The 17,894-nt window shown below is 47.2% G+C and overlaps 6 protein-coding genes across 6 annotated transcripts; 3 read left to right on the top strand and 3 right to left on the bottom strand.

Annotated features, from left to right (window-relative positions):
• Positions 1-2,017: 2,017 nt before the first annotated feature.
• Positions 2,018-6,700, top strand: GUITHDRAFT_110640 (hypothetical protein; the record flags this gene model as incomplete). The annotated part of the gene is made up of 27 exons (XM_005830444.1): positions 2,018-2,170; positions 2,218-2,280; positions 2,330-2,370; positions 2,422-2,484; positions 2,543-2,581; positions 2,638-2,709; positions 2,757-3,057; positions 3,175-4,356; positions 4,399-4,457; positions 4,505-4,620; positions 4,675-4,733; positions 4,782-4,850; positions 4,903-4,962; positions 5,012-5,077; positions 5,128-5,167; positions 5,218-5,279; positions 5,325-5,403; positions 5,525-5,607; positions 5,659-5,740; positions 5,788-5,852; positions 5,904-5,976; positions 6,026-6,057; positions 6,106-6,180; positions 6,224-6,334; positions 6,387-6,468; positions 6,519-6,613; positions 6,662-6,700. 27 exons carry the CDS (start codon positions 2,018-2,020, stop codon positions 6,698-6,700), a joined length of 3,261 nt encoding a protein of 1,086 aa, XP_005830501.1.
• A 168-nt stretch (positions 6,701-6,868) lies between these two features.
• On the bottom strand, positions 6,869-7,711 carry GUITHDRAFT_153289 (hypothetical protein). Its single transcript, XM_005830443.1, has 3 exons — positions 7,603-7,711; positions 7,023-7,093; positions 6,869-6,972 (listed from the first exon to the last, which is right to left on the bottom strand). Exons 1-3 carry the CDS (start codon positions 7,694-7,696, stop codon positions 6,934-6,936), a joined length of 204 nt encoding a protein of 67 aa, XP_005830500.1. The 5' UTR covers positions 7,697-7,711; the 3' UTR covers positions 6,869-6,933.
• Positions 7,712-8,270: 559 nt separating this feature from the next.
• GUITHDRAFT_110639 (hypothetical protein) lies at positions 8,271-8,624 on the bottom strand (the record flags this gene model as incomplete). The annotated part of the gene is made up of 2 exons (XM_005830442.1): positions 8,271-8,428; positions 8,468-8,624. The coding sequence occupies 2 exons, from the start codon at positions 8,622-8,624 to the stop codon at positions 8,271-8,273; spliced, it is 315 nt and encodes a 104-aa protein (XP_005830499.1).
• A 623-nt stretch (positions 8,625-9,247) lies between these two features.
• Positions 9,248-9,528, top strand: GUITHDRAFT_110638 (hypothetical protein; the record flags this gene model as incomplete). Its single annotated transcript, XM_005830441.1, has 2 exons — positions 9,248-9,305; positions 9,359-9,528. 2 exons carry the CDS (start codon positions 9,248-9,250, stop codon positions 9,526-9,528), a joined length of 228 nt encoding a protein of 75 aa, XP_005830498.1.
• Positions 9,529-9,867: 339 nt separating this feature from the next.
• GUITHDRAFT_95409 (hypothetical protein) lies at positions 9,868-11,045 on the bottom strand (the record flags this gene model as incomplete). The annotated part of the gene is made up of 4 exons (XM_005830440.1): positions 9,868-9,993; positions 10,039-10,143; positions 10,193-10,861; positions 10,911-11,045. 4 exons carry the CDS (start codon positions 11,040-11,042, stop codon positions 9,934-9,936), a joined length of 966 nt encoding a protein of 321 aa, XP_005830497.1. The 3' UTR covers positions 9,868-9,933.
• A 5,070-nt stretch (positions 11,046-16,115) lies between these two features.
• GUITHDRAFT_153288 (hypothetical protein) lies at positions 16,116-16,698 on the top strand (the record flags this gene model as incomplete). Its single annotated transcript, XM_005830439.1, has 1 exon — positions 16,116-16,698. A coding segment is annotated over exon 1 (203 nt), but the record flags the coding sequence as incomplete, so codon positions are not given.
• Positions 16,699-17,894: the final 1,196 nt, after the last annotated feature.

Raw genomic sequence — 17,894 nt, 5'->3', positions numbered from 1 at the left:
TCGGGTCTATACGGAGCCTTCCACATGATTGCTTTACTCTCTTGCACTGAGTCTACGATCAGTCCGATCTCTTCGAATTTCTTCTTCAGCTTTTCTTCATGGTTGACATACACCGAGGAGATGCCCAGGAGAGTCATGGAGATGAAGGAAGTCACCTCGTTGCCTGCTGAGGCGGTGTATGTCTCGACCTTCTCCTTCTTGGCTTCTTCAATCTGCTGCATAAACCACTCTCTGGATGCGTCACTCCATCCAGTCATCGCTTCTTGGAGAAGCTCACGTCGTGCCTGCTGACATGTCGAGCGGATGGCTTCTGCGATAGCGTCGGGGGTGCATCCCTCCACAGCCTTGCAAGCCTGGGCTGTCCTGCTGTTCGGATAACGCTTCGCGAAGCTCTTCACCCTCTCGACGAGATCAGCTTCGAGGACAGAGGCATCCACAAGTCCGCTCTGCGTGTATTGGCATGATCTCCGATACAGCAGGTTGCGAACATTTTCATCATACTGAAGAACCATACTTAGAAAGCTATTTGAAGTATACAAACCTCTCGCTTGCAGCTTCCTTGGCGCCCTGGCAGCTTCCCCTACACCACGCGTGCAGCCATGGTGCCTGAAATAACCGGCGCTAAACCCTAAACCCTAAACCCTAAACCCTAAACCCTAAACCGGCCTAAACCCTATACCCTAAACCCTAAACCATAAACCATAAACCTGGGTTAGGCCGCGATTCCCTGTCCTCCAATAGTTTGCTGCGTAGGCTATCTGGGCGCCCTTTGGGAATCGGTTGATTACTTGAAATCCGTCCGGTAACTTTCTTCTATCCTAGCAGAATGACCTGTACTGTGTCCAGAATTTGCTCGCGGAATCACGCCGTTTTGTCCATCCAGACCACCGCTCTGTGTGGCTCCCTGGCTCCGAGGCTTTGTCTGTCACCAGAGCTTGAGGGTGTGCGTATAGGATCGGCCAGTTGCGGAAGGAACTGATGTCAGTCTCGCATTCTGTGATCTGATCTCTGCTAGATGGGTTCTTTGGTTGCCGTCTCTTCGATTGCTATCGTCCTCTTCCCTTGGTGCAGACGAGTGTGAAGGGAGCCCGGCCGAGTCCAGCGACGCTGAGAGTCCAACCATTCTATTGTTGGGTCTGAGGATTTGTTTTCTTTTGTGTGCGGCTGCCGAGTCAAAGATAGTTTCCTCTCTCCCTTGGTTTTGTCTGGCTATTTTCTTGGGTGGAGATAGCTCGTGTGCGCTGTCCTCTCGTTCTCCTCTCCTTCTCTTGTTGGAGGCCTTTTCCTTTTCCCTGTTCGTTCCTGCCTGCTCCTGCCCGAGCTTTGCCGAGATGACGCTCGCCTGCAGATACTGCGCAAGGATTTCTTCTGCTTGTTCTCTCTCGGGATTGGGTTTGGTTCTCGCTGTCTTTTCTCTTCTCGCCGTTTGGCCTGTGCGACAGTGTCAGGGTCAAGCCTCCTCGACTCTCCTGATTGTCCTCGTACTGATTTTTAACTTAACTTTGAGTAAAGAGACCGGCGTACTACCGTACGTGACCGTACGCCGGGTACGTCCGCCCGCGCCGCCGCGGCCCGGCCGGCCCGCGCCAGTGCCGCACATTTGGCTAATATTACGTCCCTCCTCGGTTCATGCGCCTCTTCCTCGGCGATGAGCTCTCGCGTGCATGCGCTCTGCCTGCATGTGCTTTGATTGTCTAGGGTTTAGTGCTTTGAGTGTGGGTGTTGTTTGTTACCCTTGCGATCTCTGCAGACGTTACTTTCATCCTTTAACTTGCGATCTCTGCAGTCGTATCTTCTATCCCCATCCTCTCTTCAATACCTTCCTCTCATCATTGTCTCACTACCCCAGTCGTTTTATAACTAAATGACTTTCATATCGTTCCCATCTCCTTGCCCTTCCTCTTGTCATAAGAAGAATCATGCATTCAGCCCCTTGTACGACCACTCAAAGACCTTCAGTCAAAGATCATTAACATTGAACCTAATGATGTATTCCATAGGTTGAATTCTCTTCAAGATGAGCCAAAGGTCACACGAGATGGACGAACCTTTGATACCTCTTCGCAAGACACAGTCTTCCAAGGGCTCCTCCAGTGGGTCGTCTTTCCTCAAACGCATTAGCGCAGCAGCAGGTATTGCGTTCATGGATGAGCTGGGACACCAAGACAATGTGAGAGACAGAAGCACTATGATTTTGCACTGACAAACTCGTGCCAGGTCCTTGGGAACATGCTATTCAGCAGTGAAATGCTGGAAGAGCTTGTATCTGATAAAAACAAGGTGGCCTTGTCTTGCACATGTTTTCAGTCTCATAAGTTTGGATTGCAAGGCTCGAATCGACGAACTGGGTGGCGTTAAGGCCCTCGCCAGGTTTTCTTTTGATTGAAGCGCATGCTGCACATTGATACATTCCTGTGATAGAGGTCTGGGATCAAGTCTCAAGCAAGGCCTCACTGGCTCTGATGACATACAACGCAAATTGAAGTGAGAAAGTCTTGGAAATTCTTTGACGAATGGGTTATTTGGATTTTTCGTATAACAGGTATGGTGCAAACAAGGTGGAAAGGCCTCCTCCACCTACGTAAGCAAAATCGTGTAGATCGCACTTTTTTGGCGAAGAGGTAACAAAGGGAGTAGATACATCGGCCTCTTCTTGGAAGCTATGCAGGATACTACTGTCATCATCTTGCTGGTTGCTGCAGCCGTCAGGTAAGGAACTTCTACTCCGTTTTGGATTGCCTGACTGGAAAGCCCAGCATCTCTTTGGGAGTGCTCGTGTGCGTTGCTGATCTTGGGGCATCCTGCCCGCGCAAACCCATTTGGGGTGGACCTGTGGATCTTTCCAGAGAAGATTTCTCAGACAGAGCTTGTTCAAGTTGGCTTGACGGAGCAGCCATTATCATCGCATGCTTGATTGTAGGAAACATCACTGCTTGGAACGAGATGGCCAAGGAAAAACAATTTCGAGCCCTTCAAGCACAGCAAGATGACTGTGATGTTACTGTGAAGCGAAATGGAATTGAGGTTGATCAAGACACGATATCTCGCAAAATGAAGGTGAATTGCAGGTCAGGCTGTCGGCTGAGCAGTTGATGGTTGGCGATCTGGTTTTCCTCGAAGCTGGAGCTAAAGTACATCATATTCATACCCTGCTTTCTTCTGAATTGCCTCTAGGTTCCAGCAGATGGCGTGTTTGTGAAGGGAAATGATTGCAAGGTTGATGAGTCGTCAATGACTGGCGAATCAGATGAAGTTGCGAAGAACGAAGATCATCCATTCATTCTCTCCGGAACCATTGTTACAAGTGGCGATTGCTGGTTCTTAGTCGTTGCAGTGGGATATCGTTCAGAATGGGGGAAAATCCTTTCAGAACTCACCACTGAACGGGATGAAACACCATTGCAAGAGAAATTGACTGTCCTGGCAGAGGATATTGGTAAGATGGGCACATTAGTGGCAATTTTGTGTTTTCTTGCCCAGTTGGTCATATGGTTTATCGATTTGGGAAGAGAGACTTGCTTCTATCCCGATGATGCTGGAAATCCCTCTCCTCGAGAGAATTGCCAATTGGGTTATCCCGGCCTCAATGACAAAATTCAATGTGTCAATACAGTAGTTGGGAAATATCGATGCTTCTGGATGACTTCGTTTCAAAACTGGAATTTCGTCAAACTGAAAGATCTTGTTAGCTTTTTCATCGATTCAGTTACCATCATAGTGGTCGCAGTGCCTGAAGGGCTACCACTTGCAGTTACCATTGCACTTGCGTACTCAGTGAAGAAGATGCAAAGGGACAAGAATCTGGTGAGAGTGATGGCCGCTTGCGAAACAATGGGAGGTTGTACCAATATCTGCTCGGACAAGACAGGGACGTTGACACAGAATCAAATGACTGTGACCGATGGGTACTTCGCTGGATGGGCAAGTGAAGGCGACTTGCCCAATCCAGCTGGACCTGGCCCGGCATTGTCAACCAACGCAGTCAGCATTATTGCTGAGTCGATCGCCTGTAACTCGAAGGCAAACATTGGAATTGATGGCAAACGTGGTAACCCGACAATCATCGGCAACAAAACAGAAGGAGCACTTCTTTTTTTCCTTCGCACTCTTGGATTAGATTATCGTTCAATCAGAGATAAGTATCCTGTTGTTCGTTCTTATCCGTTTTCATCTTTGAAGAAAAGAATGAGCACGATCGTCCAGAATGGTGAAAAAAAGAGGCTATTCACGAAGGGTGCATCAGAAGTTATGTTGCAAATTTGTGACAAGTATGTCGATCATGATGGAGTTGTAAAGCCATTTCCGGATGAGCTTCGGGGACGAGTAATGCAATATATTTCAAAGATGGCTTCACAGGTAATTTTTTCATGACTTTGACTACCTTACAATTGCATTCAGGGATTGAGAACCTTAACATGCGCATATAGAGAGCTTGCTGAAAATGAAGCGATACCAACGTAAATTCTCTCTGAGAGTGTACGGTAAAGGTTTACACCTGCTTTAGATATGCAGAGGGTTCGGACGCGTTGGAAAAGGAGCTGGTTTGCGTATGTATCTGCGGAATCAAAGATCCACTTAGGAAGGAAGTAACGGATGCTGTGAAGAAATGTCGACGAGCTGGTGCCTACTGTCCATGTCCTGCGAAATTTCTTCTGAAGAGGACTTTTTTCCAAGGTATCGTCGTGAGAATGTGCACTGGCGATAGTTTGCTCACTGCAAAGAACATTGCCAAGGTCCTAGGTGTTGACGCTTGTACAATAATCCTCATTCTTTATCCTCAGGAATGTGGAATCCTGACGATGGAAGGGACTGCCATGGAAGGGCCCATGTTCCGTAGGCTTTCTCCAGAGGTTTTGATTCAGAATTTACCCACGAATGAATTCACTTTGTTTTCCTTCTCAGGTACAACGAGAAGCTCTTCAAGTGAAAGAACTTCCCAACGGCGAAATCCAAACCCTTCAGGTTCTTCCTTGGCTCTACAGTCGTTCACTGATGGTTACTTGATTGAAAGGTTTTGGCGCGATGCAGTCCTCAGGATAAATTCACTCTTGTGCAAAGGTTGAAGGAGATGGGAGAGGTAAGTTATGTTCTCCTCGACATTTAGACAGTAAGAGATGTATTCGAAAGGTCGTTGCTGTCACAGGAGATGGCACCAATGATGCTCCAGGTTCAACTTACTTGCAAAAAGTTTCAAATTGGAACTTAAGAATTCGTTAGCTCTCAAGGAAGCGGATGTCGGCCTGTCCATGGGAATCTCGGGAACGGCTGTTGCGCAAGAGGTCGTGTTGAAGCTCAAAGTCGTGAACTCAAGCTTTGTCCATCAGGCTTCCGATATAGTAATCATGGACGACAATTTCTCATCCATCGAGAAGGTAGTGCACGATCATTTCTACTTCTATTCATGTAATGCTATTTGTTCATTTAGTCGGTTATGTGGGGACGCTCAGTCTATGATAATATTAGACGATTTTTGCAATTTCAGCTGACGGTACGTTTCTCATGAAAAGCATTTAATGTTGACAAGGTGACAAGGTGAATGTCGTCGCCCTTGGAATCTGTATGGTCGGCGCTGTGACTGGTTTTGGCACTCCTTTGAAGCCAGTTCAGGTTCATGACAATATGATTGTGCTGCAACGAGTGTTCTGACTCAGTCAATAGCTCTTGTGGGTGAATTTGATCATGGACACATTCGGAGCACTAGCATTGGCAACAGAAGAACCAACCCCAGATCTACTTGACAGTAATTACATCTGTAATGCATTCATCGTTCTCAGACGTCTTCAACAGGAAAGCCATATGGAAGGAACGACAAACTGCTCAACTCGTACATGTGGCGAAATATCACAGTTCAGGTTGCCAAACACCGTGACATATCAAGAGATCCTCTTACTGAGAACATTCAGTCCATCTTTCAACTGGTCATTCAGCTTTCATTGCTTTGGGCTGGAGCTTCTTTCTTGGTAGATTGCACCAACGGTGATTCTGTTTGTTATCCTCAAATGTACTAATTTTTCCGAGCATTCAGATTCCAAGGTGCCTGGATGTGTTCCGCTGTTGGTATGAATGGTTCTGTTTGTCCTTCTTGTTTGTGAAATCAAGATGTAGCCCAATGGACAAGGAAAGAACACGAACGGAAATTACAGAGATACTGTGATCTACAACTCGTTTGTTTGGATGCAGGTGATGCTTTGAATTGAAGAAAATGTAGCCTCAATCTCTACAGCTTTTTAACGAAATTAACTGCCGCCGGATTTACAACGAGCTCAATATGATTGATGGAGTTCTGAAGAATCCTATTTTTGTTGGAATCTGGACTTTCTGCGCCATTGTCCAGGTAACACAATTGCAACCGAGCTTCTCAATATCATAGGCATGGCGGTTTGTAGGTCTTGTCTGTCAACTATGGAGGACAAGTTTTCCGAACAGTTCCAATTGACGTATATGATTGGGTTCTGTGCCTTGCCATTGGTAGATGCGGAGTGGCTATCTGTCGTTGGTTGTGTTGAGATAGCTTTCAGGTTCCGTTTCGCTTGTCCTCGGTGTATTTCAGCGATTCCTTCCTGCTTCTCTCTTCGATTTCAGCCGCGCTCAATCCTCAGAATCTTCCAAGCAGGTGTGGTGACTGTATGCTGTTGAGAGCTGCTAATTTGCGAGCTTTCAGACACCCAGCTCTGTGCATGACATGGACGAAGGATTGTAAGCTTGTACGAGCTCCTGTTACTAGCATAAACCTTACTATACTTTAACTATTGACTTTAAACCAATTTTTTTTGGATGGAATAATGGTGGCTTCACGTCACAACAACATATTAAACATGGCAAAATATGGGAAGACTTAGTTTGGGAAAAATCAGAAGCAAAGAAACTCCCAGACAAATCGTCGTTTATTGCGAGAAGTGAAGTGCATACCGCTAAGCCATAAGATTGAAAAGACTACTTGGCTTGAAACCACGGTTGATGATGCGCCAATTTCTGAGAATGAATTGATAAGGTATCATCACAAATGCTTTGGAGCGTCTCACCCCCTTGTTGGCTCTCTCCCAGAGATCATCAAATACCTTATTCAATGCCCATTCTCCTGCGATTGCTCCACCTGTGAAATATCAATACGGGTTGCCCAAACGTAAAGCCAGTGCAAGCATCTGGTGCACTGATAAAACAACAATCTACATTAAATCAATCTTCAAGACCATGTGCTACACGATGTCCTATGCCCAATCGGAGCTTTTTCATGCACGTCATCACAAGAGCTTTTCTTGATTTTGTTGAAAGTTGCAATTGCAAGCAAAACGTAATGATGAATAATACAGCACAATTGATTGATCATTCAGTCTCAATTTTCCAAATTCATGAATACTAAGACAAAAAGAGCGAGGGAGAGAGGGGGGGACGCTTGGAAAGGAAGACGATCAGGGTAGAGATGAATCGTGTAACAAAATCTCAAAAGAGTTCGAAAGCATTTTAAGAAAACTAAGGGGATTGGTTACATGCAGGTGTGGCTGCATGCGTGGAAGCAAGCAGAGGCGTTAGGAAAATGAACAAGTTCACGCGATTGAGATGGACAAAGCGGCATACAACAAAAGCATGGGTCGGTATACTCACCCATCACGAAGATGAGGGTCGTGGATGTTCGTCGGAATACCATCCTGTACATCAGGTTTCGCACGTCGACTCCTGTTGATTTGATCACCGCCATGGCTCGTTCTTCCTCGACGACCCTACCCTCTCATACGACTTTGCACGGTTTCAAGGATCCCAACTCAAAACACCCACCCTTGTGCCAGACCTTTTAGTTGACTGTAATTGACCGGTGTGATGATCACCCTACCCACTAGACAGATTCCATAAAACCTTTTCCTCTCACCCCCACCCACCCACTGAATAATCAATGTGATGGGTTCGACCCGGGTGGGGTAGGGCACGTTCCTCGGCGAGACCATCGGACCGCCGTTACAATAAATTGTTGTAACGGATACCCTCGGAACTTTTAGGCCTGCCAACGTGAGTCAGCCTGGCAGTGTGACTCTGAGTGACTCCGGGCCGCTCAGCGGCTGACTCGGAGTCCGCCTGTGTGTGTGATTTCCAGTGTCGCTCTCTGTGTCGCTCTCTCCACACACGAAGAAGAAAAGGATGTGTGACAACCCTGATGACTGCCAGGCTGAAGGCATTGCCTTCAAATATGATGTCTGCAAGTTACACTTTGACATACTGCACTCTCTTGGCTCCGAGCTCGGCAGGCTCGAATTGATGACATCATCGAGTGATCGGAGTCACGGCACGGCGGACCGTACGGTGAACTTGCGACCGTCGATCTTGAAGTCCTCTCTTCCCTGCCAGAGCTTCTCCGCTTGTGCATTGCGGAGGAAGGAAACAGTCACCGGGATCTCATCAGCACTCGCTATCTCGGATCTATGCCGTGATACGGAGCCTTCCACATGATCGCTTTACTCTCTTGCACTGAGTCTACGATCAGTCCGATCTCTTCGGAACTTCTTCTTCAGCTTCTCTTCGTGGTTGACATACACCGAGGAGATACCCAGGAGAGTCATGGAGATGAAGGAAGTCACCTCGTTGCCTGCTGTGGCAGTGTATGTCTCGACCTTCTGCTTCTTGGCTTCCTTCATCTGCTGCATAAACCACTATCTGGATGCGTCACTCCATCGCATCCAGAGAGTGTAACACGTCGTGCCTGCTGACATGTCGAGCGTATGGCTTTTGCGATAGCCGTTGGGGTGCATCCTCGACCAGATCAGCTACGAGGACCGTCGAGGCATCTACAAGCTCCCCTGCGTGTATTGGCATGATCTCCGATACAGCAGGTTGCGAACACTTTCATCAAACTGAAAAACCAAACTTAGAAGGCTGTTTGAACTATACCAAACCTTTGCTTGCAGCTTCCTCCGCGCCCTGGCGGCTTCCCCTACACCTGGCGCGGAGCCATAGTGCCTGAAATACACGGGCAAACCCTAAACCCTTCTACAGTCCTGAGCTATAAGTTTATCACAAACAGCTTGTAGAGGTAGACAAATAAGAGCGAGATCAGACGGACAACCGTGTCAAAGGTGAAAGAGTGAGGGCAGCATTCCAATACAATATCATTGTTGAACAAAACTGTTGTACAAGCACACTCATCATTTTTTGTTTGGAAACGTAAGCACAATGTTTTTGAATTTCAATCAACTCATCAAATATCACATGTTTCATTTCATCCATTTGTCTTGTCACCCTACCTTGATATCTTGCAAGAATGACTGTTCTTTTCAGAATGTTTCAGGACATTCGCTGCTACGTTTCCCTCTTCAATGGTAAAACTGCGAAAGTTGGCTGCAAAGTGAAACCATGTAATCTTTCACCTCAGACGTGACCCCTACCGTCTCCAAGTACTGGAGTGGTCCCGTGGAGATGTCTACCTACACCCACTCTGAGATCGAGGCTTACTCCTGCGTTGCTGGGGATGTTGCATGCAACGCTGCCCCTGCTGTGATCTCCGAGGCTGGTAATTGGAGTGGCACTATGAACAACCCCTAAATGGTTATCATACTGCAATGTAGAGATTTCTATGCAATTAGAAATCATATTGATCTACCCCCTCCTGACGATCACTCATTCCAAACTGAATGCATCACTCAGTTCTCTCATGAAAATGCCAGAAGATATCCTTGAACACATCAGGAAATGCACTGAAACGTAACTGTGTGCCAACTCGACTATTCAAGTTTGGATTCTTTGAATTCGTCAAACAATCTGAAAATTGTCATACAGCATCGATTGCAACATCAAATAGCTCCTCGGCTTGCGTAGAATCAGGAAATCAACATTACCCATGCAGTAGTTGCAGAGACTTTCACATGTCAAATTACTCAAAAACAATCATCCACAAACTATTCATGATTCAAATTTGATTCTAGCAAAACCATATCCATCGGATGATTCTCAAGTCTCAATCGATTTTCCAAGGATGTTCACGCTGCCATCTTGCTTGATTTCAAGCACCTGTGGATCAGCATGAGAGAGATTTTCAACCAAAATCTGAGATACCTGCGGAGAAGTTGCTAGAACGCCCTTGCTCATACCAACGTCAATCCGCCAAACCGATGCATCACAAGCAGGACTGATACCATCTCGCTGTACGCTGTGTCCGACCTGACAGAAACCGGCATTGAAGGAAATTTCACAAGGAAAGAACACTCACCACCATTCTCCTCACGTTTCCTGGAAGTCGATTTAGGGTTTTCTTAAGTTGTTTGCAAGTGTCCGTACACAAATCGATCTTTGAGAATCGTCGAGTCCACAATATTCCATCATTCCCCCATGTTTTTGAAGGAGGAGCTCGCCTTTCGCCTTTCAAGAAGGCAGCCACCTCTTGATTCAATACATTGATTGCTTCCGTCGATGATATCTCTCCTTTAAAGTGTTTGTGAAGGAGACCAGCATGCACAAACACCGTGTCACCAACAATCAGGATTGCCTTTCGCTCTTCGGCGAGAAACTTTGATGCAAACGTCCCTCCAGATCTCAAGGAAAGATATCTTGCACGAGCGTCAGATTCAAGTTTGTCTAGCCTCCGAGTGCATATACTATCATCTCCACAATCCTCCATGCCATGGTAGATATCACAACCAAAATGACGTGACAAGAAAGGTGGCATCAATCGTTTGATACGACATATACTCGACCACCTTTGAAAGTTCCTCATAGCTCCCTTGGTGGCGTATCTGAAGTTTCCTTGTGCGCTCATTAGCTCATGGTTCCCGACAAGAACCTCAACCCTCCCTCCTTCGGCTCGCGCTTGCTTGCCCAAGCGATGCAAAAGCGACATCACCTGAATTTCATCATCCCCCCTATCAACTTGATCTCCAACCTGTTTATACTTGTCACGTCAATCATTCTCAAGGAAACACATACTCTACCTGCACCAGGAATGTATCTCCTCCGATCCATTCATCTCGCTTCATATGCAAAACCCCAGCTAGTCGCAAGGCCTGCCTTGTCGCATGAATGTCTCCATGCAAATCTCCGACAGCAACGATTCTCTTCGGCATTGGCAAGATGAATGGAGAACACTGTGTTGATTCACCATGCAGAGGGATGATGCTTAGTATGAGATACATCACGAAGAACATGTTTCTCTGCATGTCTACCTACACTCTTTCAGCGCGTACTGAAGGACTTCAATATCCCTGGCTCATCTCATGTGCATTAGCCGCTTTCTTTTTAACTTAGAGGTGTAAGATATAGTCCGGACAAATATATACACTTTTGTAGTTTTTTGAGAGGTTTAGTGCTCATTCACATAAACTTCTTCCGAATATGACCCCTACCCCACCCAAAGACCAGTTTAGGACCTCACCCACCCACCCTCCCTACCCTCAAACACTTACACACCCGCCTCAGAGGTCCAAGACTCAAAAACACTTAGCCAAATTTCTGAGCTCCATCTCGCTGCTTGACCCAGAACTGAGCAACGTCTAACGAGGTTTCACAAGATTTACCAGAGCAACTTGTGTTTATTACAACTTATGATATCACTCACTGTCACTTGACAATGAATTATATGTTTTGCAAACCTTAAACCATCCAATTACAGGCAAAATCTAAGCCATCAGTCTCGTTATCATTCGCATTTCGAACGACCACCTGATCTCATCTAGTCGCGTTGCTTCTTTCTTTCGCATTTTCTTGAAGTACGTTGCCTGTGCAAACTGCCCACTCCTATCACTTGAGCTCTCTGCCCCTTCTCTCTGATTGAGCCACGAGATGAAATCCTTTGGATATTTCTTGAATGTTTCATCTCGGCCTTAAAAACATCAAAGATTCTCACCGACTATAAAAAAGAAGGAATTCAGTTCCATTACACTTCGCCGGATGAATTGGTCAAAGCACTTCATGAGATAAGCTATGCCTGCAAACCATTTGCTTCATGCTCTGTTAAAATTTGCTCGTTGCAGTTTCTCCGAAGGAGGTATCCCTTTGGCATGTTTGCCAGAGTGATACAGATTCCATGCACTGTTGAAACATTTCGCTTCACCAGAAATTCGAATCGTTTTCAGATCAGCTTGATCAGTCTGAGTCACAGTGTGACGAACGCCAGCTCGATCGCCATTGACACACTGTACAGTGCTCCGATTCAGCAGTGCGCCAGCTTTTACGTCTCCGAGGTCAGGTTCCTCTTCCTGTTCCTGGTGTTCTGTCGCATGTTGCCCTATCTCCGGGATCTCCTTCAGCATGCCTGCGACTGAATCGTTGTTTTCTGCAATGTTGCGTTTCAAATCCTCCAGGCTCGGAACACCAACGAACATATGATCATCTTGCCATCAGATGTGTTGCATGCAGCAGGATCTGAACCGTATTCACGGATCTACAGATGACATCCCAACTCAATGTGACATATGTCAGGCTGCCCACGATCCTATCTTCTTATGCCTATGCAGATGCATATGTAATTCTCTTCCGTCAACGGATTTGCATCCTTTCCCGAGCTGAGTTTCGTGACACCATCTGCCGCCTCATCTATGAAGACCTTTGTAGGACTCCAATATATGGTTGTATCAATCTTCCACCGAAAGTCTTTGAGTGGTTGTTCCTTCTGTAAACATGCCTGACGCCAGACCTTAGAGACATGTTTGACTGAAACTTCAAGTAGCTTTTTGCTTCATTATCAGCAACGAAGACATTTGCTGGTGCGAGCATTTCCTCATGTACAAAGAAACCAACCCCCGTCTTGCCAGCAACTCTTGATCTTCTCAGGGGTTGGACTGCGATTTCGTGCTCAACTCCGAAGCTGACAAGCAACATGCTCTCTTCTCACACAAGTAATCAGTTGGCTTACAGAATTCCAAGAGGAGGTCTTCGGGTTGACCAATCTCTTACAGATCCAATCTCTTTCCCATCCAATCTCTTACAGATTCCATTCCCCAAAGGCACCCTTCTTCTCCGTACGGTCCTCGTCCTCTCCTCGTCCTCGTCCTGTTGCATGTGCTCCAGCTCGTGCTCCACCACCACCACCTCCTCAGCATCATCAAAATCACATCATCATCATCATCATCCACTCTGTGCCATGATTAGATCCTTCTACATGACTTCTTGCAAGCAAGTGCATCTTGAGGAATTGATGGAATGGCTGTTTTCCCACGTTGCTCACACTCACAGCTGGTGTATCCTTCCGAATCAACATATTCATTCACGCAAAGATGATGGCACATCAGGCTTGCATCTTCAGCATTGATACAATCGAATGCTTTCATCATGTACCTTGCATTGATTGCCAAACAAGCATGTGTGTGAAGAAGCCATGAATGGCGCGAAGCTGTTTGTGGAAGGGGGTGGGGTGGTGGGGCCACACATTTCTATAAGATCGGACAGTGCAGGGCAAGGGGGTAGGAGCAATTAGAGGTTCCAAAGTTGAGTAAAACTAATGCACTAATTGGTTTGTCCGGCATCTGTTATATAAGAATTGTTATAAGTAGCATAATTTTTATGCTACCCCTACTAAATACTTCAAGTACCCTAGTAAAATCATGCCCTGCTTTCCAAAGGTATTATTTGGCATTCATTGAAGATGCAGGACAAAATATTTACTCAACTTTGCCCTCCCTGCCGGACAAGACCTTATGCTCGTGTCCGGCATCTGTCAGACACTTAACTTTTATATGACAGTACTGGGCCTCGACCCTGACCAGGTCACCGTGCCAATAGCACTTTACTGTGTGCTCAGCACGCCGGGCCCGCCAAATGATCGTATTAGAGCCCAGACTTGCCGAGCCGAGACTCAGTGATAAATTGTAACTGTTTTGGAGCAACGGTACGGTACTCCATTACGCCGGCCCGTCACTGAATATTTGATGGAATCGGACCAGAGGAAGCATCCTCGGGGGGCCCGGGGGGCAATACTACCCCTGGTTATCAGGCTGTATATAAAGCATGGGGTCCTGTCTTCTCTTCTCTCTCTCTCTCCGTTTACGGGTTTAGGGTATTACTTAGTGAAAGGCTTGGTGTACCCAGTGGGGGTGCCAAACGATAGCTCAACTACAAAGCAAAATGACGAGGTCAGGGGCCCCGAAAGAATTGCACTATGGATAGCAGAGAGAATGAAGACAACAATTAGCTGGGAAATGATCGACAACAAGACAAAACCGGGGACAATATCAACTCTACATGCCATAGAGGACAAGATGCTAGCAGAAGAAAACCCTTTGCCAGGCTCCTTCACCTCCCCAGGGAAGCTGGGTGGGAGAGCTTCAAGAGGACATGGCGACAGCTACCCCAAGCTGGCTACCACTCCATAACCGTAACAAGTATCATACCCATCCCCGATACCGAACTTGGCATCTCCGGGTGTGTGACTCCGCTCGGACTCTCAGCCGCCGCGGCCTTCCGACGGCGTTCGGGCCCGGCGAACCTTCCAAGTTCAATTAACAGTGACGGTGCGCGCAGGCCCAATTCAATGAGATTTGAGTAAAGGAAGAGATCCGATTCCCGCCCGGCGGCCGGGAATTGTCCGTTGACTCGCTTGAAGTTCAACGGTACGGTTTCAATGAACTTCCGGTCCGGGCCGGCGGCCGGCCGCGCGCCGCGCCGCCGGCGGGATGTCGGCTGAGCGGCGATGTACGGTCGGCCAGCGCCCGGCCGCGGGCTGTGGCCGAAGCCTCGGAATGCCAAAAACGTGATACCATGATACCGGAATGCACCGCCCCGCGACTCTGTGATGGCAGCGCAGGACACTGAGGGAGGCCTGGAGCTACACTAACTCAAGTGACATGATACTGTAGGCATCCGATAATGTGATTCGACTGTCCGACGGCGTGCCGCAGTGCCACGCCGGTGACGGTCAGGGTGATGCCACGGTGAGTCCAACTAACTTGACTCATACTCAGTCCCGGCCGCGGGGCCCGTGACGGTACGTTAGTTAACGGCTGTATACACACACTGAGAGTGTCCTCGTACTGATTTTTCACTTAACTGAGACAGTCGTTGATTATTACTACTCTAAAACAACTCTAAAAAAGTACTGGACCTTTACTGTGAGTTGCCTAATGATCGCGTGTCACGGCGCCCATGCCGGAGCTCCGACCGCGGCCAACCACGAATAGAATGCATTGGCGGACCTATTGATGACCAACAGAACTAAATAGTTTTAGCGTCTTTACAACACATAATGCTGAACAGTAGTAATGACAACGGCGGGGCCAACAAGGAAGGAGGCAACCTGGTCTTCTACCTGGTCATCCACCTTGGGCATCTCAATCCTAGAAGCGCTGTAGCAAAACTTGGCCGTCCTGGCAGATGATACTCGCACTTCTTGTAATCTCCAATCACATTTTGAGCGCTCTGTCGAGTATCATCACTGAAGGCTCAAACAATACTATATGTCCTCCTGGAACAACAATTGATGTGACTATGAGCTTAGGCAAAGCTCTACAATTTGGAATTCATGACTGTGTCGTCAAGGATGCAAGCAAACAGGAATTTAAATGCTTTAAACTTTATAACACCCTGAAAACTTGGTCAAATGCAGAGTCAAGCTGTGTGGCTCAGGGTGGCCATCTAGCTTCCTTAAGTACTTTTAGGGAACTTGAAATCGCATCCGACGTGGTCTTGAGGCAATATGTGCAAGTGTCTGATTGCACTGTGATTTATTCCTGCGTGTTTGTGTGGATTGGAGGGACAGATAGATTGCTCGAAGGGGACTTTAAGTGGACAGATGGATCTCCCTTTAATGCGTCGGCGATACGTTTCCATCCATCAGATGCGGGTTCTGAGGACTATCTTGCGCTGGTTGGCTCTGTATGGGGCCCTAACTCCTTTGTCAGGCTTCCTCGAAACAAAACACACTACTGGATAAATGACAATCCATCTTGGTTTCTACTCCCTTTCGTTTGTACCTTCACTGGATCTGTAACGACTTCGAGTCAATGTGTGGATTGCAGTATCAGTATCCCCAGTTTTTCTAGCTACACTTTTGGCTGTGACTGGGAATGCAAACAGGGGTATCACAAGGCCCTGCTCTCCTCGAATAACATCACATGTGTGCCCAACACACCTGTGGAACCAGATTTACGATCAGTCAATTCGAATTGGACTGGCAACTTCTGGGAGGAATATTCAAACTGTACGATGCCGTATTCTTGGTCCGAGATTATTGAAGGCGAGATGAATCAGGAATTCGTGACAGGTGGACTGGGTCAAATGATGGACGAAGATTTCGAATCATGGGTTTGCGTAAACGACCATAGCTGCGCTGCTGCTTCGTCGGTTCATGATGATGCTTACTTCTGCTTCATCTATCATGAGGGTAAAGAAACCTTTGTTCCATGGGGAGCAAACAAAGATCTGCAACTGTTTTCTTTTAATGACTGAAATTAAAAAGGCAAACCGGAGCAAACAATAGTCGGCCAACAAAAGTATCTAACGAATATCCGATAGGTTGTGTGTGGCTCAGGGAGGCCATCTAGCTCCCTTTAATACTTTAAGGGAACTTGAAATCGCATCTGGAGTGGTCTTGAGGCAATATGTGCAAGTGTGTCTGATTGCAGTGTATCTTCCCTAATTTCGTATGGGCACAATCAACTCGACTCAGAAAGGCAAGCAAAAAATGATTTTAGTTTCTAAATATTTATATAGCAGCTGGGCTCCGCTAGGTCCGTGCACCGGAATGTTGGCTTGTGTAAACATGCGTCGTTCTGCTTTGTGGTCAAAAAAAGATTTCCTCAAAGAGTCTATTTTCGTTTTGCATTACCTGTACCCCTGTACTCTCCGAACGCTTCAAAGAGACCTGGGGAGGGACCCCTACCCTTCGATTTCCGAAAGAGTACCCGGCTCCTGTTGAACAAGTGTTGGATCAGTAGGCCCTTGTGTAGATCTGTCCACCCCCATCTCCAGCAGGACCCTTTGACTGTATGATCCTGATATTCTATCCGTGGTTGGCGAGCTAGCTATAATGCTAAAGCAACCTTGTAAAGAAAGCTCAAAGGGCAATTGATCCATGTAGTCTTGGTATAGCAAATATTGCAAGGCCCGAGAGCAAATTCAACAACGTACATCCCTCAACCTAAAATTGAGCCAGCCGATCCTTCTTGTGGTCAAACACGAGGCATCCACATGCGCGGATAGAGAATGAACATGAAGCTGAAGGGAATCATAATCCTGAGCATACTGCAAGTTTGTATCCAAATCGAAGATAACAATCAGAGACAGGAAAAAGAAACCTTGAAGATGAAATATCTGATTGAAAAATTGACGCCCAGTCTTGAAATGAAATACAAACATCTTCCGCAAAGAACAAAGCAAAAATTGACATTGCGATCAGCACAAAACACTTGTGCATCCAATCTAGATTGCATCCATACAAACAGAACAATGTGTCATTCAGGAACATGCCAATGCTACGGAGGATACTCGGGCATGATGTGCGAGGCTTGCACAAGAAACCGATACGGCGGCGAGTGTGAAGGAAGGTGCATAGCCAAAGTTAACTGCAGCGGACACGGACGGTGTCGCGGGAAGGACAGCTCATGCAGGTCAGTAGGCCGAAGGAGAGCGGAGGTGCAGGAAGGTGCAGGAAGGTGCAGGAAGGTGCAGGACCAAGGGGATCAGAGGAGGCTCGGAGAGCAGAGCGAGAGAAGAAGGGGGGTAGAGAGGGCGCGAGCCTTGGTCCTGCTGTGTTCTGCTTACTGTGGGGTCTTCTTTCCTCCCGCTTGCCGCTCCTGTACCTTACTGACGGGGTCGGTCCAGGTGCTTCAGGGGATACACAGGACCCAACTGCTCGGACATCATAGCCAACAGTACGGCAGATCACAACGGAACATGTCGGTCCGACATGGACTGCCTGGGAGACGGGAGGCGATGCGTGCAAGGTCGGTGCGAGTGCTACGGAGGATACTCGGGCATGATGTGCG

The sequence above is a fragment of the Guillardia theta genome (genome assembly GCF_000315625.1).
Source record: "Guillardia theta CCMP2712 unplaced genomic scaffold GUITHscaffold_46, whole genome shotgun sequence".
Taxonomy (NCBI): Eukaryota; class Cryptophyceae; order Pyrenomonadales; family Geminigeraceae; genus Guillardia; species Guillardia theta.
The sequence above is the reverse complement of the archived record's forward strand: the minus strand, read 5'-3'. Positions and strand labels throughout refer to the sequence as shown.

What these genes read in the sequence shown, in the direction of transcription:
- GUITHDRAFT_153289 (XM_005830443.1), bottom strand. Translation starts at nt 7,696, where the DNA reads ATGGCGGTGATCAAATCAACAGGAGTCGACGTGCGAAACCTGATGTAC. An exon ending in GACCCTCATCTTCGTGATGG is followed by an intron (nt 7,094 to 7,602) that starts GTGAGTATACCG and finishes GATATTTCACAG; the next exon opens with GTGGAGCAATCGCAGGAGAA. An exon ending in GGGAGAGAGCCAACAAGGGG is followed by an intron (nt 6,973 to 7,022) that starts GTGAGACGCTCC and finishes ATTCATTCTCAG; the next exon opens with AAATTGGCGCATCATCAACC.